The sequence below is a fragment of the Cystoisospora suis genome, assembly GCF_002600585.1.
Source record: "Cystoisospora suis strain Wien I chromosome Unknown contig_923, whole genome shotgun sequence".
Taxonomy (NCBI): Eukaryota; Apicomplexa; class Conoidasida; order Eucoccidiorida; family Sarcocystidae; genus Cystoisospora; species Cystoisospora suis.
In genome coordinates, this window is record NW_027153724.1 from 25,403 (window position 1) to 52,631 (window position 27,229).

The window sequence follows — 27,229 nt, forward strand, 5'->3', positions numbered from 1 at the left end:
AATCAACGACTGAGGGGATTGGCCGATGTCGTCTTAAGCAAGAAGATCAAAGGCTGCCTCAACACCGTCCCGGAACACTAACAACATATAGATACAAAACACTATGCAAACGTCGTGCCCCCTCCCCCCTTTGTATTAGCATGTCTCTACAGGATTAGCTGTACATAGAGTCTACATCTACTGACGATACGTCCACACATCCAAGGATATTTGGGGACAAACGATCCGTCCTGTCTGTATATGTGGAGGTTCCATCACGGCACCAGCTTCTCAGCCAGTAACATGTCCACGCATTTCTACAGATGCCGTCACTGCCTTACATGTTCTACTTGAAAAGGCTGGCAGAGATATAACAACACTTTCGTAGAACAAAAAGAACCTTCAAATCAATGACCGACAGCCACCGTTCGTACGTAAGCCAGCTACAGCGGAGAACCTAGTTAGCACCCCGTAGCTAACTAGCTAGCTTCAAACAGTTCTGTACATGATCGACATGGCCCTCGATCATCTGAGCAAGCAGCCCACATTCCCGACCCTGACAGGACCATGGTACAGGCCGTTCCAATAGCCTACACACTCACTTTTCTGATACACACACCGGTCCACACGCCAACATAGAGACTGTAATGAGAACTACTGTTTATAACAGTCCATACCATCACAACAGCAGATGCATTCATTCAGCTGTCTCCCTCCCTCCCCCCTGGCTGGAGGGAAACACACGCAAACGGCAGTAATGCCGGTCTCAACATTACAGTCAGCTGGAGGATCGTGTAGTCACAGAGTGGCTTTCTCTCTCACGCAGTTTGCTTGGTGCACGTAGGGTTGGCCCAGTTGAGGAGACTTACGATATGCTCGAGGACAGCACGTCGTTCCTTCGAAGATTTGTAAAGACATAAGAGAGAAGGTGGGAAGGTTTTGACGTCACTAATGGGCCACCCGACTTTACTGCAGGTCAAGTGACGATACTGTAGTGCGTAGGCGGATAGTAAGTGAAAGGAATACAAAGGAGGCGATGCTTTAGGAGGGGGAGGAAGAGGAGGGATCTGCTGTGGTTGTGAGCTGATTGGATGACTAGAACTCATATCAAAACCCATAGTTTTCTTAGTTCCTTCTACTGTTTTTCTGTCACTAACAGCTGCGTGTGGGCAGCCGCCGCTCTCATTAATATGTCCGCTTTCACCACCCTGTTCACCACGGCGTCTGGAAACTGCTTGCAAGTCGTCCTCCTCTTCCTGTCTCATTGCCGTCGGCATGGCTATCGCCTCTCCTCCTTTGCATACCCCTGTGAATCGTTTGTCTACTTCACCCCTAGTTCCACTTGGTTCGCTCCTATGCATGGGGGCTAAAGAAGGAGAGGCCAAAGAAGATGAGGTCTCTGACGTAGAAGAAGAGGGCTTCTTCGGGAAAGAAGAAGGAAAAGGACTTCTAGGGACAGGCAAAAACCACGGGTATACAGGTTCATCAGTCGGAATGTACGGAGGAGGAAGAAGCTGACTCTTTCCCCATCCTTGTACATTAGGAGGCGGTGATACGCAGGGAGCGGTACCGCTCCTGCTACTACACCTCAGGTCCTTTCCTTGTACCACGATTCCCCGGCTATCCGCTCCTCTCTGTGACCCACGGTCAGAGAACGCAGTCGGTAGATCTTTCTCTTCTCTCCGCCCTTTCATCTCCATCTCATGAAGTACGTTCTTGTCATTCTCAACCCCATACGGGCTCATCTCGTCATCGACATGATCGGAAAAGAGTCGCCCCCGATCACCCTCTGTTTGTCCGCATGCAGGGCCTTCTTCTGCCGTATCCTTCCTGAAAGACTGTTGAGAATACACGGAATTGACTCTGAGAGGAGGTGGAAGGTAAAGAAATAGCGTGGCTAGATCGATGTGAAGATGCTGGCGTGTACGTGGAGGTATCCCGTGTAGAAGAGCATAGAGAAGGAGTTTCTGAGTCTCGTCTGCTAGAAAAGGTAGAACAAGTTGACAGCATTTCATGATGAACAAGGGGGAAGCTACATGCTTGAAGAGACCTCCTTCTATTCCACTTAGACAACATCGCTTCCGAGGCGGAACCTGTCCTTTCGAAGACCTCAATTTCTTGTCTTCAGGTGGACAGACAGAGCGACCGGCTCCGGGAGAAGGGGTTAACGTAGGATCAGAGGAGGAGGAGGACAAGCCGCATGTCGTATTAGCATTTCTATTGCTTTCTTGTTGTGAACGTCGTGCAACATCGGCAAAAGCAGACAAGCTGCAATCGCCAGAAATATCTCCGCCGCTATTACGACTAGGGGGGATATCATCGCTTCGAGCTTCGTCTCGCATCTTTTCATCGAAACCGGTACTACAACTACTCCCCCTGTCGTCTTCCTCCTTGTGCGGTGAACTGATATTTGTTCTTCCTTCTTTCCCCTGTGCTGTTGTTGTCTCCCCTGTCTCGAGATCCATGCCTTCTACTGTAGCGGGGGTCGTCGCTGAGGTAGCATTTTCTTCTTTCCTTTCTGCCTCTTGATCATCACACTCTTCATCATCCTCTTGATCGTCCCAAGCCGCCGCTTCCAGTTCTTCCTCATAGCATCGGCATGTTCCGCCGGTCTCTTCGAGTTGCAGCTGTCGTAGTTCATTAACAAGGAACTGCTGATCTTGTTGTGCAAGCGAGAGAATATCTGAGAGTTGAGAAGAAGGTGTGGGGGTACTACTACTACTACTTCCACTGGCGGACGTATTCTTATGCTCATCCCCCCCTTTACTCTTTCCAGTATCGCAGAAGAGATCTAATGGTAAGTTGAGTCCTCTATACAGTTCAAGCCACCGTGATGCAGCTTCTACACGTATCTTCAGAACAGAGAAAGCGGGGAGATCAATAACAAAGTTAGATGGTTCTAAGAGGTCAGACACAGCGTCCCTCACCTCCACCATGACTTTATGACCACCATCGGATCCTTCTTGTTCCTGTTCTTTCGTCTCCTCTATCTTACTTTTGTCCTTTCCCTCCTCCCCAAGCTTGTCTCCCCTTTCTCCTCCTACTCTGTTGAGGTCCTCTCTTCCCGAACCTTCTTTCTCTTGCATAATACAAGACGAGTGGCCATCTTTAGCTGTAGTTTCCTCCCCGGTCGTTTCACCAACATGAGACGATGAAGGCGCCTGCGAATCCTCGCCTAGTCTTGATGAGGAGGGTAGAGTCGAATCAGCTGAGGATCTGCGATGACCTCCATAACGCAGTATTGTATACAGCACACTTGTTCTGCACCCGACTCTCCCACCTACACTGGCACTGCTGGTATTCTCACCCCCACTAGTCAAACTAAAAGATTTCTTCTGTGACCTTGTTGCTCCTGTCCCGACAATACTTGAGGAAGAACGTGGTTGGGATTGTCTTCCAGACAGAGGGGCCTCCTCTCCGTCAAGAGGATGTATAGATTGTAAAAGTTGGATACGCTCGTATTCTTCCTCACTGTCTTCTTCTCCTGAACTGACATCATCATCGCACGCCCTGCCATCGCCCCATGTCCATCCCTGGAATCCTCCTGTCAGTGAACCATTGAGACGGCACAGGTTTCCCAGCCCCGGCACTCCTATATGGTGATCTCTGTTGTTATTACGTATATCACTGAAACACCTCTCTACTCCCTCTGTTACACTTCCCATCGCCACGACCCCAGTGCCGCTCCCCCCTCCGCCTTGGAGATAATAGTAACCACCCCCTCCAGGTACACGGATAGCCGTAGGACACGTCATCTGATTTGGAAGACTGTCACTAGAGATAAGATGAGAACCACCAGCGATACCGGCACTATGGTGATAAAGTGTCGTTCCATCAAGTGTGCTACTCCCCCCAGCACCCGGATGCATGACGGGTAGTCCCGCTGTTGTTCCTGTTGTATGGACGAGCCCTGGGGTTGCAGCACCACTTTGGGATGCTGTATATAGACCTCCCCCCTCTACAAGAGGACTTTCTGTTTCTTCCATCTCTCCTGCTCCTAGGTTTCCTCCTAGAGTCTTTCTTAAAGTACTTAATGCTCGTGACGAAGAAGAAGAGGATACTGGAGAGATATCTCCATGGATTCTCGGTTTACGTACAGGGCGAGAGCTTCTCCTTGTTGGTGCCGCACGCTTAAGACAGGATCTCCCTCCACTAGGGTTGGACGACAATGACTGATTCCCTATGAGTGCACTACTATGAGACTCTCCCCCGTCTTTCTCTTCTCCTCCTCCTCCTGTCTCTGGTGTTAAACACGAAGACGAAGCACATTCTACTGCAGCTCCACCATCGTCCTTACCACCTCCTTCTACCTCACCGCTTGGGATAGAACTCTGACTCCCTGACAGCCCTAAAGCACCTCCTGAATCATCAGAAGGAATTTCGCGTAATAGACCTCGATTACGTGTTCGCATGGGATGAAGAAGAAGCAGAGGAGGAGATGGCTTACTACGCGTAGAGGAGGATGATGACGATGCTGTACCAAGAATTCGAGTATTCCCTGTATCACCGCCTTCATTCTGCTCAGCTGTTTCATCTTCTTCTCCACCACCCTCTTCGCCCTCTTCCATACCTTCACCTAGCACATGCTGTAAACTTTGATGACCTGTCTCGCCATTTTCATTCATCCCCTTGTTCTCTTCCCTACCCCCTCCCTCTTTCTCCGTTGATCCTGCTCCGTCATTCTCTCCTCCATCACAATCACCTTCTTGAGAAACTTTGCTATGCTTGCTTCTCCTTGCTTCATGAAGGTTCCTATGAAAAGACAGGAGAAACCAAATCTCCGAAAACAGCCACATAAAAGTCTGCTGTCATGGCATGTCATCGATCCCCGATCAGCGATTCCCGGGTTAGTTCTGCAGAAGCAAAATCTTCTACATGCAACACCCTTATGACTCTCACTTTACAGAGCACTTCTATGAGAACTGGATCTACATAAAACGTCCTTATGACCATTATGTTACACGGCACTTCTATGAGAATCGCTATGGCCTCAGCACCTTTACATCCCTTGTCTTGAATGCAGGACGGCAGGCTGGGCAAGCGCCATCACTCATCAGCATTCGACAGGAGAAAAGATAGTTCCATGCGACTATGCGAAGTCGAAAAAAAAAAAACAGACACCCACCTGACCTGCTAAATGCTGTCTGCCTACGCATGAACAGCCACGAGGAACAAGAGATACACCGATATATGAATCCACTTACAAGCATAAAGACAACAGAGATCTATTCCTAAATACACATATGTGTGCTCCTCCTCCCACTACCACCCGGGGAACCGCGTGCGTACCTACACGCATAGGCGTGTGAAATAAGTGGAAGTGGGAAAGGGTCTATACAGATAAATGCCTGACCACGGCACCAAAGAAAAAGATCCAAAGAAAAGCTACAGACAGAAACAATCCGCCGGAGCACTCGTTATCTCTGGGAGGACGGTCTCCGACAGGAGGTACCTTGTTATTTGATCTACCTCTAGTGTATTTATCCGCGATTCATGTAGCCATGATATATTTCTTCTAATCAAAGAGCGTTTTGAATCAATCCATCCACCAAGAGACAACACGATAAAAAGCCTTTTCTCTTACCTCTTTTCAATCTCTTTGATGAACTGTTTCGCGGTATCAAGAGGATGTCTAGAGCACCTGAGGAGAGAGAGAAGCTGATGATTGATACATCGTATTCTTAATTCTTTCCGGAGCGACGAAATCTCCTTAAGCTGAACATGCGCGGCTTTACATCGCATGAGAAGATGATTCAACCTTAAGGTCGTCTTTTTTACCTGAGCTAAAGCTTCCTCACTGTTCATCTCTTTAAGCCTTTCTGCTCTTTTCTCAATCTCGCGTAGTCTCTCTTCTCCCCCGGCAGTTGCCTCCTCTCTCCCCTCCCTACTATAGCTGTTGCTGCTGTTACTCACACCACGATGCTGACTGTCTCTCGAGCAAGAAGGAGGGCAGGCGGATGAAGAAGAAGGTGGAAGATCGAGTTGAATCTGTTCATGATCACATAACTTATCATTCGATTCTTCTAGAGAAGAAGAGGAGTTGCTTCTTTCTTGTGGAGAAGAAGAAACAAGTAACGAAGGAGATGCCGAAGAAGGCGCGAGAGTAGAGTCACCTGATAAGGTAGTGCGAGAGGAGTGACCACTACCGTCTCCGCGGAACTCCCTAGGGACATCCGCGACATTCAAGTCATTGATTGTTCTTTCTTCCGTTCTATTTTCCTGTCCGACTATAGTCTCTCCCGTACCATCACCTTCTTCGTCTGCCTCTCTCTCCTGGACGCTAGCCCCGGCATGCTTGGGATGACCTGTGGTGTTTGTATTGTCCCTATTGAGCCGGCCAAGGTCTACATGCTTGCCAGTTATATCAACAGCTTTACCTTTATCTGTCATCCGATCACGAGGATGAAAGAACATGAGAGTCTTCTGTGTGTCTGTCATTGCACGAACTCCTTCTATTTCTCCGGGTTCTAAATCAGCCGCGGTGGCAAATAAGCAAGTGACTCGCTCGGCATAAGATTGATATAATGCCTTGATACACTTGATTTTGAGGTCTCTCGCTTTCTTTGTTTCTTTCTCTAGCATTTCAAAAGTCTTCAACGACCGACCTAAGCCGAAGCGCCGTAATGTAAGACGCTCAGCATCATCTAACATGATATAAGCAGAGACGGCCGTTGACAATCCATTCCCGTCTTCATGTTTCTCACTATTGATAGAGCTTTCTCCACCTCCAGCTCTTTGTCCTCCTCCTTCACATGTCGGGGCATATGTTGTACCTCGGCTACTCTGACTAGTACCACCTCGATGACGACCCGAGAGCTGCTGTTCCAAACGATGGTAAGCGCTACTCTGATTTTGAGGTGTCACGACGATACTCGATGATGAGAGCGAAACTATCCCCCCATCTCCTCCTCCACCCGCTTGTTCTTCTTCTCCTCCCCCTCTTCCTATTCTTTTAACCGGTGAGGTGTTTGACGTCATCGCACCCACTATACTCTCGTCTTTCTTGTCGCCACCACTGCCTCCTCCTCCTCGTCCAACGCCTAGTGAGTACGAGACAGCAGTGCTGCTATGAGTGTCATGACTAAGCATGGGAGCGAAAGAATCTCTTCCTCCGACAGTGTGATTCATTTGATATGAAAGAAACGGAGAGAATGAAAAAGCAGGGAAGGAAGACGGTCCTCTACTACGTCCTCGGGTCGAACGATTCCGTCGACGATGCTGACGTAGACGTTTAGGTAGCTCAAGCAACTTCTCATATAACACCGTCCATTCCTCACTCTCCGCTAACTGCTCCCGTAGACTGTCTAATCCTGACGAGAAAAACACCGGCAAAGAAATGGAAAGCAAGCTGTGACAGAGGGAGTATAGCTAAGAAGAGAAGAGCGAGACAACACGAAAGACAGAGATTCAAACATCCATCTACACACATGATACTGATTACAGCAAACGCATCTCCTCATCAGCAACGATACGTACCCGTATTCAAAGTGATATACCGCCATGCTAGACGCTTATCGTATTACGTAGTTTTGTACAGAGCTATATGTACATGGTGACCTGAAGCTGCTCCGAATCATCGATGTGAAAGATACCACCCTACTGTACCGCTGACGTGTCTATTCTCCTCCCCAGCTGAACAGCGTCACGCGCAGCAGCCCCAATGTCCTCGATAACCACACTGGACAAAACGAGGAGAGTCAAAGACCAGTCTTATCTGCAGAGAACAGATAGTACGGATCCATACAGAAGAAGGAGGGGAGGGCCATGTCCCTGTAAAGAAACGTATGTGTCTAGAGACATGTATGTACACCGAAGCTTTGAAGGTGTATAGCCAGATATACCTCATCAACAGTAATACAAACAAATCACTAACGATTGCTGCTCTCGCCCTCTCCTTCCCTTCGTTGCCTTCTTCCTCTGTCCCTTCCCCCTCTCGCTACATCCCATCTCTCTCTTCTCCCTACCTGGTGCAATAGCCTTTAGATAACTTCCTCTATTGATATGTTGTTTCCATTGTTGTAAAGTCCCGCCTTTCTCTTTCAAGTTTTCTGTTTGAGCGGCCCAAGCTTCAGCAGCAATAACCGTCTCTTTGAGACGAGTACGATAAGGCAAATCCGGTGTATCCTCAGGTAGCTGAATAAGTTCCTGCTGTTCCTGAAGAAACTTTTGTAAGTCGGGAAGCGGTTGTCTTGTTCTCAGGAGGAGCGATGACTGCTGCTCTAGCTGTTGAAGTTTTTGTATGCGGTCCTCAGCTTTCTTCCACGAGTCGACAAATACATAACAGTTTTTCACTTCCTTCTGAACTTGCCGTAAATGTCTGAGAGAAGAGAAGGAAGTAGGCGAGGCGTATGTTGCTTGAAGTAGATCTTCTGCTTTCTGATGCTGTTGCAAATGGCTATGAACTTCCGCTCTCAAAGAGACTAGACGTACAGGAGCCTCAGCAGCCTCCTCGAATAACTCAAGCCACAGAGATGCAGGCGGTAGAGGGGACGAATTCTTCAACCTAAAAAAGCAGAAAAAACGGACAAAGAAGAAGAAAAAGGCATACAAACAGTCCCTCTTACACAACTTCCTCAAAAGGAGAAGAGTCGTAGGAGTGGTGCTACAGCACTTGTCTTCTTTTCCTCCTCTAACCCTATGTTAGCACCTCCTTCTCTAGGCATATGTAAACTCCTTCTGTAGGTCGATCTTTCCACACACAAGAACTCAAGATCTGCAAACGCGCAAGTTCCACCTCAAAGTACGTACAAAGTCATTGACTGCAGTGACAAGAAATCATACAGAGTTGCGACAGTGGTTACGTGTGCTGCTACAAGCGAATAGAATTCTCAAACGGGACTAAAGAAGAAACGAGAGAGAGAGAAAGAGAGAAACGACGAGGATGGCGTGCAATGGTGGGAAAGACGAAAGTAAGAGAACTTACGTTTCTAGTCGATTATTCCACTGTACATACACATCATCGAGAGCTTGTATGAATTCGAACTCGGGAAGTTTCGTTAATTCATTCCACACCGCCATTTGTTGCTTGGCATCAACATCTGCTCCTCCACCGCCCGTCGTGTTACTGGAAGTCCCTCCTTCTTCTTCATCTTCATCTTTTCCGTCATCCTCCATGGCCCCCTCATTGATACCATCTACCCTCTGCATCTCTTCTTGGCTGGTAGAATCATGTTCACCAGCCTGCTCCGTTCTTCCTCTTTCCTCCTGGAAGCTTTCTCCCTCGACCTTCTTCTTTTCATCTCTGTCACCACGATCACTTGACCTGTCTTCTCCATCACCTGCCGTTTCTCCAGGAACCCTCTCTACTTCAACATTCGTCCCTCCTGAGGTGTTACTTACCTCCTTACTCGCCGACTCTCTTTCATCATCCTCACCTTCATCACCCTTACTTGGACTCTCTTCTTGTCTTTCATCTCTTGCCTCTCGTGTTGTCTCTCCACTTTCTTCGCCCTCTTGCACACCACCACCACCTCCACTCCCTTCAGAAGCAGCCGCATCACCGCCTGCCATGGGTGTTATAATGTGACTATCCAAAGCAGCCTTCTCCCCGATAGATTCGACTGCCTCAGCTAACGCTGCCTTCCACGCCGGGATGCAGCTGCCCCCTCGAACCTTCGATGTCGTTTCTCCTCTTCCTTCTCCTCTCGACGACATTATGTGGCACCGCACTGGTGTGTTATGGTCCAGCCAGTTAGTGACTAAAAGCAAAAGCACACGGCAGACATATACACAATCGAGAAAGAAGAAAAAGACCAATCGCTTAATCACGTGTGACATGTAAGATATGGCTACAAACAAGATTGATATAGAGAGGTACATAGAAATACGCACATACATACACATATATGTATATACATACTGTAGGAAGGGGTGGCTTTATGAACAGAGTTGATGTGTATCAGCCCATCCCCCTGGCTCATGAAGCCCAACCTCAAAGGTAGGAGCTTTGATACCAGTGTCTAACGTAATCATGCGTACATCTGCAGACGTAAAACCTTCGGTTAAGAAAGCTACGAGAATACACTCAATGGGGAGACAATATACGGATGCCACGTGTCGTGCAGCATGAAGGGCACAGATGTTCTGTGGCTAGAGAGATGAAGGCGAAATACCCCTGACTTGCGTGTACACCCCTAACAGACACAGTGTATTTACACACTGAAGAGAGAACACTCCTATTCCGCTGTAGACTTACATCCTTCTTTTGTTGGTTCATACAGGAGTTCTTGAACTTCCTTTTCATCTACTGGACACGTCAGAGCGTGGACTCTCTTGGCCCATATCGCATACTTCAGTAGACATTCTAGGCGTCTCTCGGTTTCTTCACAAACATAAATATTATCACACTCGAGTAACAAGAGAGCTGCTTGTCGTATAACAGAGGGACTCCCTGTTATATACGCAGAAGAGGGGATGCTAGGCGTCGTCGTCGTCCCCGCTGTTGCTGGGGGAGTGGACGATTCGCTTGTCATATGACTATGAGGATCACCGCTCTGGCCCTCCCCCGTAAGAGTGGTGCTGCTGCTGCCCTTCAATTCATTTGAATCCTCTCCTCCTCCTGGCATGCGAGTAGACGAAGAGAAACGAGACGGAGAAGAATCTGGTAGCTGTGCTGTACTAGGGTGACTTTGGTCGATAACGTGTTTCTTTCCTGTTGATAAGCGGACGTCTGCGGACCATGTCGCTAAGCCTATCGTGCTTTGACTATCGTCTTCTAGGCATTTGTTTGCATCTCTTTCAGTTCCGCGGGTGGGGAGAGAGGAAGAAGGGTTCGGAGGACCGATTAGATCGATCGCACGCTTAAGCCATCTTGCGGCTTTTTCACGGAGTTCTTGTAATTCTTGATGGAGTGGCCAGTTCTTAATCACCAAGGAATCTATCAGAAAGCAACGAATAAGCGACACCCCACACAGAATGGTGATAGGTCACTTTCCTGTCGTTTCTCTCTATCCATACATACGCATATAGACAAGAAAGTTCTCACATAAACGAAGGAATACTCAGAAACATAGATGTAGACGTATACAGAGGGAGATAGAGAGAAATATGTACATGAAAGCATAAGCAGTATACGTATGCACATGAACAACTTACCGACAAGACTTCATCTGATGTGATACATGCTCCAGACAAAGATTCCGTAGTCATAGACAACGATGGATACACAAATCCACGTCGGCAACTATCTATGTGCAAGCCACGCCTGCTTCACATGCGTTTACACATATCAGCAGTGACCTCCGTTAGTGATAATAGAGGGAGCTACAGACATATGATTGGGCAACATGAATTTCTCTACGCCTCTGCAGACTACAAAACATACAGATGACGCACGCTTCATGGTGACGATGCACACTGATTCCACAGCTACTCTCCCCCTAAAGTGTAGAGGAATACGAAGCATAACAAGAGAAGTCATTTGTAAGAAGTAGAAAAAAAGCAGTCGCTTACGACACCATAAACTTCATTCATCACTTACCATGTATCCGGACAAGCTGTTGAAGTTCTTCGTATGTCGCTCGTCGTTGACATCCCCGTTGTTGTTGTTGCTGAGGCGTCACCGGAGATTGTCCTTGTCCCTGTCCGTCTGCCCCCTTCTTCACCCCCCCGCCTAGACTATTAGTTCCTTGTTCTCCCCCTCCCCCCCCTCCTGCTCTTCTACCTCCCCCACCGCCTTCGCCTCCTCCTACATCGACAACATCCGTCCCTTCTTGTTCTCCGTCTCCTTCTGGTCCACCTTCTTTCCAGAGAGATCTGAGATTCCGTAAGCCTTCTTTCCTCTGTTGTTGTAGATCTAGGACATGTAGAAAATCTTCCTGTTGCAGTTGTCCTTTCCTTCTGAAAGCATCTAGCGACCCCACACTCCATTCAGCTCTTTCAGCTGCTGAGGCAATCGCCGCAGCAGCTGCTTGGTCTAATAGAACTCGAGCTCGGTTTGTGAAATCAAGGCCAGCATCGACATGTCGACGTAATTCAACTAGCCATTGTCTTATGTCTAGGCATGCGCCTAAGCTTTCTCCTTCTTGAAGAAGCTGCTGAGCTTCAGCTAGAGAGAGTGAGCTTGCCCCAACCTTCTTAAAACGCTTTAACCATTTACGCCATCGACTATGAAGACTCTCAAAGTATTTAGAGACGCTCACTTGAAGTTTCAAAGAGGCGTGACTACAAACAACTTCTTCGACTTGCTCCGGTGTCGGCGAACTCTCCAGCTCAACTGCCGCTACTCCTCCTACTGGCAGAGAGGTAGAGGAAGATGACGTGCAAGGGGATGCAAAGTTAGAGGTACCCGATCGAAATTCTTTCTTACTGAAAAGACCCCTACCTTCTCCTCCTGTGAACATTGTTGTTTTACTCTTCACCTGGTGCTGTTGATAGGAGAGGAGGGTCTCAATGTCTATAACCATTTGATCAAGTTCCTCAAGTATCTTTTTATCTGGACATGAAGAATCGAGGTAGTTCTTGAAAGGAGGAGAACGGATTCTCCGAATCCATTCTTGACCGGCTTGTAATCTTTTCTTCAGTTCACGCATGCATGAGCTCTGTTGGACATACGAAGATGTTCCGCCTTCTTCTTTTAACAACCCCACAGCTACTTGGAGACGTATAGGCCTCTGTAATAATCTCTCTACCTTTTCTAACCATCCGGCTGCTGAGACATGGCCTCTGTAATCATCCCACCCTGGTATATATACACATACAGTACCTGCATCTTGAAACAGATTCTCACACTGTTGTAAGTCCCCTTTCGTTACAGCTGAATGGAGTAACTGCCTCCACGTAATCATTTGTTGAAGTTGCTGTAAGAGAAACAAGAACTCGGGAACAATATATGGTACATGAAAGAAACCTTCGATCAGCAGAGATCGTAAGGTGCTGATAGGAATTCGCACGCTCTGTGAGTTCTTCTTCTCATTTGAAGGTAAACGACTCTCTTCTTCCCCTCCTTTCCCTTTTCTTGGCTGCTGAACAGAGAGAGATGATGAATCTGCTCCTCCACTCCCACCCCCCCCCTTCTGCGTATTGCCACTGCTACTAGTAGTAGCAGTACGACCGCCACTACTACTACTACTGCTGCTGGTGGTTTCTCTCCCCCCTCCTCCTCCTCGGTCATGACAGCTCTCATTCGTAGAAGAAGAACAAGGTGACGACACGCATGGTTCCTTCTCTTGCCGCTCCTGCTGCTGGTGGGGAAGAGAACAAGGGGGTGAAATTAGACTGTTGGGGGCGCTTGCCTCTTTCTCAGACATCCCCCCGGTCATCGCGTGTTCTTCCCCGTCTCCTCCGCCACCACCACGTCTTCCTGTTAAAAGTGTCTTGCGAAGTGGCGTTGTTGAAGAAGAGGAAGAAGAAGCAAGTGCTGATTCAGATGATGCCGAGGGCGACAACTCTGCTGTTGCTTCTCCTTGTGTAATAACACTATGGTTTTCGTTCTTCAGACGCTTACTACTCTCCGCTGGACTATCGGGACTTTTACTTCCCTCGTTGCTGAGCACAGGAGCCGATGAAGCTGGCAATAGAGACCCACCACTATCTTTCTTCTTCTTTTCCTCTCCTCCTACCCAGGGAGCAGCAGCACCAACACTCACCTCTCCTTCTCTTCCTCGCTCCCCTGCATTCATCCGAGATCCGGTTTCCTGGTGTTCTCCTCCCTGTTCTCCTTCCACACCTACAGGTTCTTTCTCCCCCGCGAATGGAACCGTACTCCCACGTAAAAGAGAACGAATCTTCGATCTGAAGAGTTGCGCCCGTCTGACTCGACGTTGTAGAGGGATGAGCTGTTGCTGTAAGCCAACAAGACGATTCAGTACGATTCCTTCTTCAAGAAGGTTCTCAGCTTCGATGAGATCTAGACGGCCACCTAAAGGAACTGGAAATATCCTTCCTTTTCTCTCTTTCTCATGTTTGCTTCGAGACGGAGGAGAATGAAGAGAAGAGCAATGACGAATCACACTGTCTTCGCAAGTTCTTATCTTTTCACTCCTAGTACCCCCCTCTGAATCACAGGATACATCCGTACATCCGATAACAGCGTTGCCGTTCCTATTGCCAGACAACAAGGCTTGAGAGGGAGACTCTGCCGAGGAAGTCGTCGCAGTAGTCGCAAACCCATGTTCGCCTTCTTTGGCAAATGTATGACAGGGATAAGCTGCCTCTTTGCGATCAACATGATTATCAGCTGAGAATGACAATGATGGTGATGGCGAATCATTACATGCAAAAGCTGTTGTTTCTTCCTCTGTTGAAGCCGCCTCTTTCTTTATCGTCACCGTCTTCTCGTCCGATGAGTTCCTCCCCGAGCGCAGCTCTCTTAAGATAGCGCCCCAGCGTTCTGAGGCCTTCAACATCACCGCTGGACCCGACACACCACTCCTACCCGAGGTACTAATACTACTACCATCTTGTAAAGCGATGGACGCCGATCTCTTCCAGTCAGAGACGACTTGTAACTGTATAGACACATGATAATGAAGGTTTTGCAGGGCATCATAGCTTGAGAAACACGAAGGAAGTTTATGACCACCTGAAGACGACATGACATCTGAGACACCAGAAGAAGGAAGAAGAGAAGAAGAGACCTGTTGTTCTAGTTTCTCTGGTAGATGTGAAGTATGTGGGTATGCACTCGAAGAAGAATGAGTGGATCCCCCGGCAGAAGATAAGAACGTGGTAGACTTTGTACTGTACTGAGTTGAAGAAGACGACGGAGAGGCTGTAGACTCTTCAACACGCCCCACAAGAGGCCTTGTTTTCTCATAAAGAAGAGAAGCAGAAGAGGTAGAAGTAATCGATGAGAGGGAAGTTGATGACGGGATAGTACGAGATTGCGTTGTACTTTCAGCTGGGAAGGGCGGGAGAACAGCGAGAGACGGGCAAGGAGAAGACAAAGCAGACGAGGAGTCAAAAGAAAGAGACGAAGAAGACGACGAAGCTGTTGGTGGACGAGATAGAGCGTAGAGAGCTGCAACGCGCTGTTGGAGCTATGACGAAATACACACATACAGAGGAAAAGAAGAGGAGAATTAGCCTGCGTGTCGCTAGCCTTGAAGAAACACAATATCAGGCTCATCGAATCCTGAGACATGAAAGTCCAAGTTGTTCCTTTGTTTTGCATTGAAATCCACAGTCACAGGAAAAGAGGAATACGGCGATAGCCACACTCTACACCGTCACGTCTCTTAGGCTGATTGAGAAATGAAGCAACAACCCTTTGAGACGGGGATCGCAGGTGTCGTCTGGTTCTATTGTATAAACAAACAGAGGTAAGCTAATGCCACACTGACAGGTCACATGTGCGTACTACGGTATAAGAAGAAATACGCGTGTCTTTCTACGGCTTGGACGCAGATAGTTCCGTACACGTACGGTAGTGCAGAGCAGAAAGTTCATAGGACGTTGACGTTTTGACCACCATGTTGAAAGCTGACACAGACGCAAAAACAACAATGTCAGATACACCATAATACATATGTATATATACCTATGCATAGTGTACACATCGCTACACCTGTACATATAGGTATACACGATGGTGTATCTCTGATTTCTCTCCATACAAGCGGTTAAGCACATGAAGGGCGGTCGCCGTCAGCATTCTCATTTCTTCCCTGAACTCATGAACGTCTATAAAGACCTGTTCAAAGTGTCTCCGTTCTTCACTTTCATGATGGCCCTGGATACAGAATGGCGCCAGATCACAAACAAGGGGCGCTTGTGTCGAGTTCTTCTTACCTTTTTTCGAGCAGGCGTATATACATGCTCTTCAATGATCTCTTTCAACGGATAAGGATTCTGAAAGGTATGAGGGTGCACCAGTCCTAAAAGCCTTTCCTTCGCCTTCCCTTCTGGGCCTTCACCAAGACGTAGGAGGCCCGCGTCTGATAGACAATCACGAAAGCCTGTTTCATCCCACATGCGTTTTTGTTGTCTTAAGAAGTCTTCTTCTTCCCACACACTAATCCTCTCATCTCCTGCTATGGAATCTTCCTGCTGATTGGGCCCGAGAGCGTTTCTCATGCTTCCAGGAGACGATGAAGATGATAACGAGAAGGACGACCCGACCTGCCCTTTGGTTGAGGATGAGAGATGCTGATGATGAGGAGTTCCTTGCTGCTGCTGTGGTGGTGGTGGTGGTGGCTGCTGTTGCAGTGATTGAACTTTCCGGTGTAAGTACAGACAGTCAAAAACTTTCTCTTGATCTAATGAATTGAAATCTCCAGACCATTCACGGCATCCATCGGCAAATGCGGCTGTTTCCTCATCTAGAACCTTGAAGGCAGACTCTGTTATAAAATCTCTTTCTTCTTCAAAAGTGTTGGAACTTGACGTAGACGGCGTACTGGTTGATGTAGTTGCAGGGCCGCATGCAATGCTTCCTCCTGCATTAGGAGTCATAGAAGTAGTGGGGTCATGACTGCTAAGAACGCTACTACCTCCTCTACGGCTTCCTCTTGTTCCTCCTCCTCCCCCTTTGCCACGAGAGCTACTACCAGCCGCCCCAGGAGTACATACACCACCACCACCACTACCTGCACGACGGCTGTTTTCTCCTGAGATGGGGTGTTGGGATAGTGACAAGGACGATCGACTCATAGCAGTCGTCTGATGACTTTCTTCTCCATCAGTGGGAGAGACACCTGAAAGGAGTCCTCGACCACCTCCTCCTGCACGATGAAAAGAAAAATCCTTTTCAGTAGGTAGACTTACATGATTTCCTCCTGATCCTCTCCCTCTTCCTCTTCGTTCCCCTCCATGATGGGGATGATGATGAGAGCGACCTTTGCTATTCCAGGCTCCAGATGAAGAAGATCCTCGCCGAACTCGGAAAGGAGAAACATCGAAGACTTTGAAGGGCATAGGAGGAGCGAGATGGGGGAGGGGTATAGCAGTTACATCGATGCATGCAGTCGAAGAAGGTGGAGACTTGTGGTGTTCTTCAGGTGAGAAGGCAGGAGAAGACGGCGGTGAGGATTGAAAGGCCTCTGTCGGAGAAGGGCGGGGAGAAGCAGACTCATTGAGAAAGTCAAAAGATGGTTTACGTGTGCTACTTTGCTCGGTCCCGTTCCGAGGATCAACTTTGTCTCGACTATTATGAGGTGTGTGAGTACAATCACCATCATTATGGAGAATAGGACGGCTAAGAGAAAGATCACTGATCTTACTCTCGTTATCGGGTAGATCGCAAGAAGGATCTATCTTGCTGAAAGGTCTCCCCCGAGGAAGAGGAAGGGCAGTTGATATGAGTTCCTCCTTCTCTCCTTCTCTCGTCTCACTTACTTCACTAACAATAAGAATGTCTGATTGCGTAGCGTGAAGGTGGCTCTGTTCCTCAGCGTCTCGCTCAAGTTCCCCTTCACCACCCTGTACGGACACACCAGCATGTGTCGGAGATAGTCCAATCACCACCTCCACATCTCCTCCATCACTGTCTTCACACTTCATTTTCTCCGTTTCCCTACATGTATGGGAATAGTCCACCACGTTTCTCTCACCTCTCACGTCTTCCTCAGATTTCACCTTCTCCTTCGAACAGGTCGCACCACCCTCACTCCCTGGACAGCTTGTGTCCTGCTTATCCCCAGGTGCCATTGTAGATGTGATAGAAGTTTGTTCATCTGATTGATTCGCTACTCCGGAACTATCTGCTTGCTTGTCCTCAGAGCCGACACGTGAACGCTCTGCTAAAGCATTACTTGTCGAAAGAGGGGGAGGAGAAGAAGACGGCGACACAAAGGACACACTAGGGACCGAGTCGCCCGCTCCCCCACTCGTTCTACTTGCAGTTTCCTCTCCTCTAACCGTTTCATCACCATTGCCTGTGTTAGCCTCTCCTGACGTGTTTTCTTCCATACCCTGGAAGTCGGAAGAGGTTCCTGGTCTATCCGCTATGGGGGAGGCTGCAAAACTACCTCGACTTTCTACTCCTTGCTGTGCAACAGCAAGAGCAGTATGCAAAACAGGTGACAGCATGTCCATACAAAGAGACTTATTCTGTGATGGAGACACGTCTTCCACATGCTTACTTCCTGTATCCATGAATTCACCACCTGTTGAAGACAAGAGGGTTACCTTTTCACATGACACCTCTCTATCAAAAGGAACAGAGGCATCAGAAGGGTCTGGTGGGTGGCTTTCATCTCTAGAACAACTAAGGTCGGGCTCCGCCGTTTCTAACGGCTGGAAGCTCTTCTCTTGTTTCCTCTCGTTTGATATCTTCCTCGCTTCATCATGACAATTGATCTCTCCCTGCTCTAAGAACCGAACTTCGTCACCCTTTCTCATCCCGCCCTCTTCGGGCTCCTGTTCTTCTCCTCTTCGGATCTGTTCTTCTTCCGGTGTTTCTAAATTACCCACTGCGCCTAGCTCTTCTCTCCCCTTTTCTCCTCCTACGCCATCACCGTCCGCCGCCTCTTCATCATCAACGCGACGATCACCGACCTCTCCTTCTTCTGCTCTGCCTCCCTCCCAACTTCCCTTTCTCTTCTCCCCTGCCCCGAGATCGCCTTTTTCTTCTTCTCCTCTTCCTCCTTCGTCTTCTGCTTCCCCACAACGAGTGCCCTCTTCCCCTATAATCTCTCCTCCCAAGAAAACTTGGCTAGCTGTCAACAGATCTCTATCGAATTGCCGTTCAGCTCTACGGGCCTCGTGTTCTTCTTGACGAAATTCTTCAGCACATGTCTCAGCAGGGAGATGAGGATTCGTCCAAGCTTGATAGACCAGTGCATCAACACGAACGCTCTTCGACGCGCCTTTATTCGATGGAGGAGCTAAAACACCTCGCATGCACGGGCGCGACGTCGACGAAACTGTAAACAAAGAAAGAAAGAAAACCATAACAACACTAGATACTTTCTCTACTTGGCCACAGTACAACAACGAAAGCATGAGTAACAAAAAAGTCCCCTGTCGTTACAAGAGGCGACCCCCGCGTAGGCCTGAACGTAATGTATGAGAAGGAGGGTAGACGTTGTGATGCCGAAGACGGTCGATGTAGCTCTAGTAACCAGGTCTATAGCTTCTACTGGGGCGAGAAGGAGAGAAGCGGGAGAGGATAAAGAATACCCGGGCCAGTCGACAAGTTCACGGTAAGTAGATCTACAGAGTGAATCAGGGACTACAGCTCTCGTCGTCCGTTCTCCTCTTCCAAGACGCCACTCCGTACTGTGAGGGCCGACCATACACCTGTGACAGCCTTTTTCGTTTGTCGCCCACCCGAGGGGCCTTGAGAATGTAAAACAGTCCTCGAGATCGAACAGAGAGAAGACGCACGTCCTCCTATGTGTACATCATAGTTCTGATAGCAGTGCTGGTTTATTCATGACCTACCTGAAGTGCCCTGAGAATGTGATGGATTACCGGAGACGTTCCCTCCGACGTCGCTCCCACTGTGTAACAATCTCCCCTCTCGCCCTTCTTCATCGGTCCCCCCAAGGTTAGGCGCCACGCCTCCTCCTCCACCTCCTCCCTCTCTTAGACTCATCGCGTATTTGTCTGTCTGCTGTGTTGAACATTCACAGCATGAGACAAGGAAGAACACGTGACTGAACCTATGACAGATGAAATGAGAGACCTCCCTGAGCAATCACGACCGATAAGTAAACCGCATCATACAAGCAAACGCCCTAAAAGGAGACACGGGAGACAAGATAGAACCTTTCCTTCCTTCCTTCCCCTCGCCGCCCCCCCCCCTCCACACGTCTGCAAAAAAGTGGGCAAGCTGTTTCATCCACCGTGAGCAGATGTCTTGTCTGTCTATGTTGGTTGGCTCAAGACAGGGGACGGAAAACAGGAGGAGAGAGCGAAGATCTATTAAGAGATCGAAGCAGAAAAGATAGTTTGAGCAAACACCTATCCTTTCAGATGCACATGACTAACACACGCACCCAGAAGAGAAAATCACTGTGCAAACCTGGCACGATAGTACGCTGGCGGAACTACGCATGAAGAGAGGAATAAAGGCTGAGGTGTTGTAGAATCTAAACCAAGGCCATGTGCGCAGTATAAAAAGAAACAATAGAGAGAAGGTCGAAGGATTTGCCGGCAGACCCCCTGCAATATGAAAAGTCAACGCCATTGCATTCAGGTGAACCCAAAGCAGCGGGTACCACGGAAGAAAGGACGGAGTGAATCGAAAGATCACTCACAAATGCAAAGGAAAACAATGCATAATACTGCAGTGCATGGACAGAGACACTTCACTCCACCTTTCCTCGTCTTTCTTCTGAACGCCCCCCACGCCCAGGGACAGCAAATCACAGCAGTAAGTAGGGGAACCCAAGTGATACGGAAAGTGACACGCTTTTGTACACCAGCCTCTTTGCTCAAAAGAGATGGGTCTCTTCACGCAATGCAAACAGCTGGTCACGAAAAAGACTCAACCTGGACGCCATCCCGAGTTAAGGCAAGTTCTTAACAGCCGGACTCATGATAGTGCTGCTTACAACGGGCAAGGGATAGCGGGGATGATCACAGAAGCAGAGAGAAAACGACAAATGGCTCCTCCGTGCTGCCCGGTAGTTGCCTTGTCCGGCATTTTCTAAATAATCGGCCTTGATGAGAGCGAGAAAGAAAAGCTTGGTTTGTTATGCTTAGTACCACGCAGGCCACAGCGGGGACAGACCAATGTTAGCCATCCAGCTCCCGGGGGAAAGAAACAGCGTCGTCTCTGTGTTATGCCATGCAAACAAAGACGAGTAGGTTACAAAGCTTTGAAAGAGAGGAATACCAGAGTTTTAAACTGAAAGGAAACTCGGGATCGATCGACCAACGCGCAAACAACAGACAAAAGAAAGCCGGGTTGCGTCACGCGAATCCCGCGGGGGAGGAAGCGAACGAGGAAAAAGAGATTCTCATAATAGAGGACGGAAAGCCGCGGAAGGGCTACACAACGACAGAAAAACAAAGGCAAAAAGAATGCCTACAAAAAACCTTGGAAGAGTCCCGCGGGGGTACCTACCAGTAGTCAGGCACTTCCCCTAACGCACAGAGTTGCTCTGGTTGAAAGGAATGGAGGTTGGCATGGCAACACATTCAGCATCATGAGAGGAACAAGAAAGACCGACGCTTCCCACACGGAAGCGAGAAAAAGAACCTAACCGCGGGACCAGAGTAAAGTACGCGATTCGCATAGTAGTGAGACTACCAAGAAGCTCGGACGCGAGAAAGAGGGAGGATCTGCAGGAGTGTGGAGGGTGCTGCTCTTGCTTGGGCTCCGTGGCCGAGAAATTCGCGGGGACGGCCCGCCTGTCCACCTATACTCTCGGCATCTCTTTATAAGAATCGTCCTTTATCCCTTTCGTTCAACGTAAGTCGGACACACCCGAGAAAAACTGCGAAAACGGGAGAAACAGGGAAGAAACACCAGCGGTCACTGTAACCGCCGGGCCCTGGTCGAAATACTCTGGCGGCGGCGCTGAAGAGAAAACAGCCGGCGAATGAAGAGTATAGAAACAGGGTCGGTGAAGCCCGCGGAACGAGCACAGGAAGAAAAAAAAGCATCGAAGACAAGGACAATACAGAAGTAACTAAGAAACGCTGAGCGGCCGCTGTGTGCACAGAGGCTAGTATACATGCAAACACAACCAAAGGGAGACGCATCGACGCTACAACTCGCCGTTACTACCATGCGATGAAAACCTCAATCTTCAGGATGTTACGTGACCCGACAGTAGTGCCGGGTTCGACGTGTTGTACCAAGGTGGATTTTAATTTCTTCCTTACGTAAGATTACAAAAGTTTCTTCGATGGCTGAGAGACTAGAAGTAAAACAGCCTTTCCTCCCTAGTACTGAAACCATATCGTTGCCCGCGTTGAGGGCATAGAGTGGGCGTGTTTAGGTTCTGTGGGCCAAAGACTCCTATTGTTTGACTGCTGACCACCCGTTACACTTAACGATGTGACAAGCTGCAGTAATGCGTTACCAGGTGCTGCCTAGAGCGGTGCAACACGCCGAACAGTCAGCTGTACGTCTACGCTAGCAGTGCCTTTCGGATGTTCTTCAGTTGGTTTAGCAGCGCCCTTGCGTTTCGAACAGTTTGCAGATCAAAACACAGCGGAGTCCTGGAAAGGGTGCCCGCGTGAGCATGTTTTGGTCAGAAACGAGCAGTCACCTTCGTTTTTTTACCCGGTTGTTCGTGCTCTGAATTGCAATGTGAAGTGTCGTTTTCTTCTAGGAAAATGAGCACTGTAGCGCTGGTAAGGCGCCACCACGCTCTCGGCCTGCAGGTTGTGTCGTGTGCGGGCGAGAGCCTTGTGGGGCCTCGAGAGAAACTAATTCACAGCAGGGTGCTGACCAACTGTTGTAGAGGCCGGGCTCGTTAGATTCTTGTGGAGCCCACGGCCGACTTCGGTACGACCGTTGGTTCGCGGGGCTACGACGGTGATCCCAGGATTAGAGCGAGAAGAGCCACGCTCACGTGGACCTGTATGCAACACTTTTTGTACCATTAAACTGGCAGTTTACAGCAGCTACTGCGAATGCCGCCTTCGGAGAAAAGAACCCTGACCTGGAGACGGAGCAGTCAAAGCACCAAGAGCGTTGAATGTCTCCGAACAGGTGACAGCGACGAAAAATCAACGAGGAGACGCAAAAAGCCTTCTCCGACACATCTCTGCAAGACGGCCCGGGATTCGTTCAGCCAAAGGCCTCCTGCCGGCTACTCACTAGTGCCTTGAGGGGAGTCGGTGCTGAAGCCTCTCATCCCCCAGACGAGTTGAAACAGCGGGGCGGGAAGTTGTGTTTTGCGGGGCTTACTATATTTCTCACCACTAGGCCGTGTTACCAGGCTCCGGTACCCACTTTTCTGGAGAGCACCACACGGTTCCCGTCGTGGGAGTGAGCAGGCCACCCAGTAATAGCCAACATTAAGTGGGGAGACACGGGTCCGATGCTTGACAGGAGCAACGGAAGAACAATGCTATTTATTTGTCTCTAAGGCAGCTAAAAGAGTTTGTCAGGCAGAATAGCAAAACACTGTTCTATCACTTTAAGCTGACTGGGGAACAGCCAAACCCCAAAATACTACATCGAACGAGAACCTCTCCTCTTCCATCTATCGTCGTGCGGAATCGCTTCAACATCGCAGAGAGCGCCTGTAGTGGAGCGCACTAGCCATTGATGCCACTGTAGCGATTGGACAAACAAGGCAGCAGAAAAAAGCTGATGACGTATGTCCTAGTGTGCGTGAATATATAAAGAAGCCTGCTGGAGTTTGGCCTCTCTTCTGGATCAGTCCTGCCCCCTCTTCCTCCCCCCTTACTACAAAGCCGGCCTGTACAACAGAAACCGTCCTCTCTCCTGGGGTCCTCAAATGAAGAGTAAGGCTGCTGAAGAGTAGAGATTGCCCGGAAAAGGGCCTATCAGCCAGAAATCCCGCTTGCCTTGCGGGTGGAAAAGAAACGAAAGCACAAGCGGAGTGGTAGTCGTACGGAAAAAACGAGGTTTCGCGTCGTGCACAATACAGCTGTAAACACAGACACTCACCCGGAAAAATTCTGCTGAAAAAAGGAGCGGACGAAGAAAAATGCCAGTTGCCTGCAAAATCGACTCACCAACGAGCTTCATCAGACCCGTGCTGTTCCAGCAAAACATCGAAGAACAGGACACAGAAGAAACCTGGGAAGTGTCGCCATCTTTGTTGGACACCATAGATATGAATACGTATATACACACGAACAAACGATCTGTCCCCGGGAGGCACATGCTTCGCGAGGGAATCAGAGCCTCTATGGAGAATCCGCTGTATTCACTCTCCGCAGTCATCATTTTCTTTCCTCGCAGCAGGAAAGAGCAATGTGTAGAGGTATTTGCTTTTGTTCGAAAAGATGCTGCGCCCTCGTGGCGGTAACTTGCCGTTCCCTTCGGTCCCCCTTTCTCTTAAGGTACAACTTTAGTGTTTTTCAAGTCTATGTCCCAGCGTTATTGTCCGTTGCCTCCAATAGCCGCAAGCGTTCCGTCTGGTCTTGCCAAAAAAGCCGCAAAATTCATCAGACCCAGACCTCCCAGCCCCCCTCCTGAAGTTGCTTGGCGTCTTGTGCTCGTTCTCATGTCAGAGGGCATGCTATTGTAATCATTATTCCCACTTGGCCCAGGAAGGGGACCAGCACCATAAGCTTGCGGGGTTAGAACAGCGGGAGTACCAGCAACGGCGTTATATGGGGAAGATGAGTTATCTTGAAGACTAAGAAGGGCTTCTGCAGGTTGTTGTGTAGCATTCGCGGGAGCTAAATTCGAAGTCCCAGGAGGCACACGTCCTACCCCCGGGTTGGCTGCCATGGCCGGCGCATAGGTCGGGGCTGCACTACCTACGACAGGAGCAGCTCCGAGAACCGCGGTGGGAGCAACCGGCTGAAGCGTATTGACTACCGGCGTTTGCACTGCTGGGACAATTCCCGATGCGTAGGTATTATACACAAGAGGAGACGTTACAAGAGGTGGTGTTACAGCCAATCCATAAGTTGCATAGTACCACGGTATATACACATTCCGATACCAAGACAGGTATGCCCCGTAATACCCTGCGCCTAAGCCAGGGTAGGCATACCCTGCTAGTCCGCGTAATCGTGCGTGTCTCCGGTGCTCCTGACCTTCCCCTCCAGGAGGGCCGTCTGTTTCGAATGACCCTCCACCCTGAGGCTCTGTCCCGGACAGATCGAAGTCTTCGTGCCTCTTTTGCTGGATACGAGCCGAAGGAGTAGCGAAGTTGTAGGCAGCCTCTTGTGAATCTAAACCAGGGATGACATTTCCTTTCTGTTCGGTCTTCGGAACACCTGTTGCTGCCGATGAAAGTGATGCCTTAGGCTGATTCGCCGGATCCGAAAAACTTTCTCCCGCTGGCGGTGAAGCAAAGGGCGGGGTTGCCTTGTGTTGATCCGGAGATTCGTCTGCGGCGAGACCCTCAATTTCTGGATGGTCTTTTAGAAGAATAATAAGCAGGTACAGTTCACAAAGGAAAAAACAGAGTCTAACAAAGTGTCCTGAAGGCTTTGCTCTCAAGAACAACCTCTCCATAACTCCAGACATTTTGAGCACGCCGGCAAACAAAAGCATAGAGAGGCTCCTCATAGAAAAATAACATTCGGAATTGTTGGACAAAGAGCTCCACTTAGCCGCGCCCGGGTTTCTCCGGTGAAGTACTAGCGACGAAGTAGCTAGTGGCGGCAGTAGAGCGAACAAAAACAAAAAACGGTATGGTTGGCTGGTGCCAAATAGAAAGTACCTGGCCCCTACAAAGCTCAACACGGCTACCCCAAGCAAGCCGTGCTTTACCTTAGAGAGACAGCAGCCGAGATCGAACCAGCGCCCAACACAAGTCAACCGAAAATTGTCTGCGTGTTTGCTCGTACTGGGTGTCCACAGTAGACAGCCGGAGAGGTAGGAAACTGAAAGCAGTCTTTTTAGCGAACAGGCGGCCGTAACCGGCCGAGGTTCTTCGTTGAGGGATAAAACAGCAATGTTGGCTTGTGTCCAACTGCCTCGCGTCGACGAGAAAGTGACACACAGTAAGGCTTTCTGGTGAAGCCAGACACAAGACTCCAGTCACGTAGTGTTATTCCCTTGGACTGCTGAGGTTCGCTAGGAAAGCGAGTTTGATGAATAGGAGTAGACAAGGAGTTTCCGAGTACCACCGGTAGTTACGCTTTTTCCCATTTCCTAACTGGCTATTTTTGTACTGGTCAGCTTCCGAAAGTAACACAGCCTTCGCTCTCGATAGCACTTGTCGCTGGGCAGGACAATTGCGGACAGGGTTTCATGATTTTGTTAGTGCGGTGAAATCGCTGAAACGGAAAGGCTTTCCTACCCCTTTACCCATTCGCAGCCATCAGATTAGACTGCCAGTACTACTACTATCCGCTAGGTACTAAGCCATTATGTCGCAGAGCCTTGGAAACGAGCAGAAAGCCCTCAGTGGCACCTCCGCCAGTTTCCCCCCCCCTTGGCCGAGATCGACAGAAGCGAAAAAGACGGAGGAGGCATTTACCGTGGGGCGGGCAGGCGAAATTTCTGTGCGAACCTGCCGTGTCGACGGATATCTTTTCCGCCGGCGTAACGAGAAAGCAAACGGAGGCAATTTGTGCAACACAAAAGAGAAGAGACCCACTTCTTCCTTCTTTAAATTCGTTTCAGACAAACCGCTACCCTGTGACCACCGTCTCTTCCTATTGATTCTTAGTCAGGACTATACTACCCAGCCTAGCAAGTGAGTTCGCGTTGTACTGGCCGTCAAACTCCAGGAGCCGAGGAAGGCGCAGTCAGAGTCAGCCCCTCTTGGCTCGTGGTCAGAGTGCAGCGAGGTAGTCTTCGAAGGGCTGTCCAGAAGGGGTGGAAGGGCCCACGTGAGTCGAAGGCCCGTGCTTACGCACTGCTGGCGAAGAACTGAAGAGGGGTGTTTGTGGGGGGGAAGGCAACCCGAATAATCTGCAGACCAACCGACACCTCCGGCCCTCACGATATGCAGCCGCCTGCCCTCTTGGCCGGCCCCCCCGCGGCCCCTCGCCAGGGAGGCTGGCAGGCCCCGGCAGGACCAACCCTTCCTCTTTACCTCCCAACGCTGTGAGGCGCTCCACACGTCGACGGCTGCCGGTTGGTTGGCTGGCTAAGGTGTATGTAGAGGCGAAGGGAGGTGATGGTCAACCGCCCCGGGGCACCCGGACTCCGTAGATCCCCTGATAGTGGTACAACGGAGCGGCAGCGCGTACAGAATCTGCAACCGAAATACTGTCGTGCGGGCATTTGATTTGCATGAGACTTCAGTGCATTTGTGGGCAAGTTTTTCTTCCTTTATAGGTGCAGAGAGAGTTAAGGCGAATTAGACAGTTCTCCCTTTCCCTTCTCTCATACATTCAAAGCTATGTCGTCGTCATACGACAGGGGTATGGTCGCTGTAGTTCTCGGCGAGATAGCGGTAGTCTGGAGCTTGTATGAGCATAAGGGAACCTTCTTCTTTTTCTTCCAGGTTTTCCTCTTAGACCTATTTGTGGTTATCCTTCCGAGTATGTACACTACCCGAATTTAACTGCGAGGTTTGTCTGCCACTCCAGCGTTGAAATCCCAGCGCTTCATTCGGTCTACCCATCTACTTTTCAGTTGGCCTCCCCGGCCGAGGCGATCAGGAAACTCCGAGCAAATACGGAAACCAGGCACACTGCCCTGTAGTTTCCACTCTTGTGAGTTCCTTTCCTTTTCTGAAAGGCGCAAGGTTCTCTTCTTTCGTGAGTGGCTGCTGGTGCCCTTTGAGTAAGCCGCCACTGTCTC

At 49.4% G+C, this 27,229-nt stretch overlaps 3 protein-coding genes across 3 annotated transcripts in view; 1 reads left to right on the forward strand and 2 right to left on the reverse strand.

The window, feature by feature from the left end:
• CSUI_002202 (plu-1 family protein) overlaps window positions 1-21,481 on the reverse strand; it is a 43,824-nt gene extending 22,343 nt beyond the window's left edge. The window contains exons 1-9 of the mRNA XM_068062404.1: window positions 20,418-21,481; window positions 19,303-19,550; window positions 15,709-18,782; window positions 11,459-14,957; window positions 10,175-10,855; window positions 8,903-9,677; window positions 7,944-8,482; window positions 5,564-7,289; window positions 849-4,731 (exon numbers count right to left, since the gene is read on the reverse strand). Of these exons, the coding sequence (XP_067925615.1) occupies window positions 849-4,731; window positions 5,564-7,289; window positions 7,944-8,482; window positions 8,903-9,677; window positions 10,175-10,855; window positions 11,459-14,957; window positions 15,709-18,782; window positions 19,303-19,550; window positions 20,418-20,509 (14,517 nt within the window). The 5' untranslated portion in view covers window positions 20,510-21,481. The remainder of the gene's footprint in view (window positions 1-848; window positions 4,732-5,563; window positions 7,290-7,943; window positions 8,483-8,902; window positions 9,678-10,174; window positions 10,856-11,458; window positions 14,958-15,708; window positions 18,783-19,302; window positions 19,551-20,417) is intronic.
• Window positions 21,482-24,545: 3,064 nt separating this feature from the next.
• Window positions 24,546-26,168, reverse strand: CSUI_002203 (uncharacterized protein; the record flags this gene model as incomplete). The annotated part of the gene is made up of 1 exon (XM_068062405.1): window positions 24,546-26,168. A coding segment is annotated over exon 1 (492 nt), but the record flags the coding sequence as incomplete, so codon positions are not given.
• Window positions 26,169-26,494: 326 nt separating this feature from the next.
• On the forward strand, window positions 26,495-27,229 carry CSUI_002204 (uncharacterized protein). Its single transcript, XM_068062406.1, has one exon. The coding sequence runs from the start codon at window positions 26,826-26,828 to the stop codon at window positions 26,988-26,990; it is 165 nt and encodes a 54-aa protein (XP_067925617.1). The 5' UTR covers window positions 26,495-26,825; the 3' UTR covers window positions 26,991-27,229.

What these genes read in the sequence shown, in the direction of transcription:
- CSUI_002204 (XM_068062406.1), top strand. Translation starts at nt 26,826, where the DNA reads ATGTCGTCGTCATACGACAGGGGTATGGTCGCTGTAGTTCTCGGCGAG.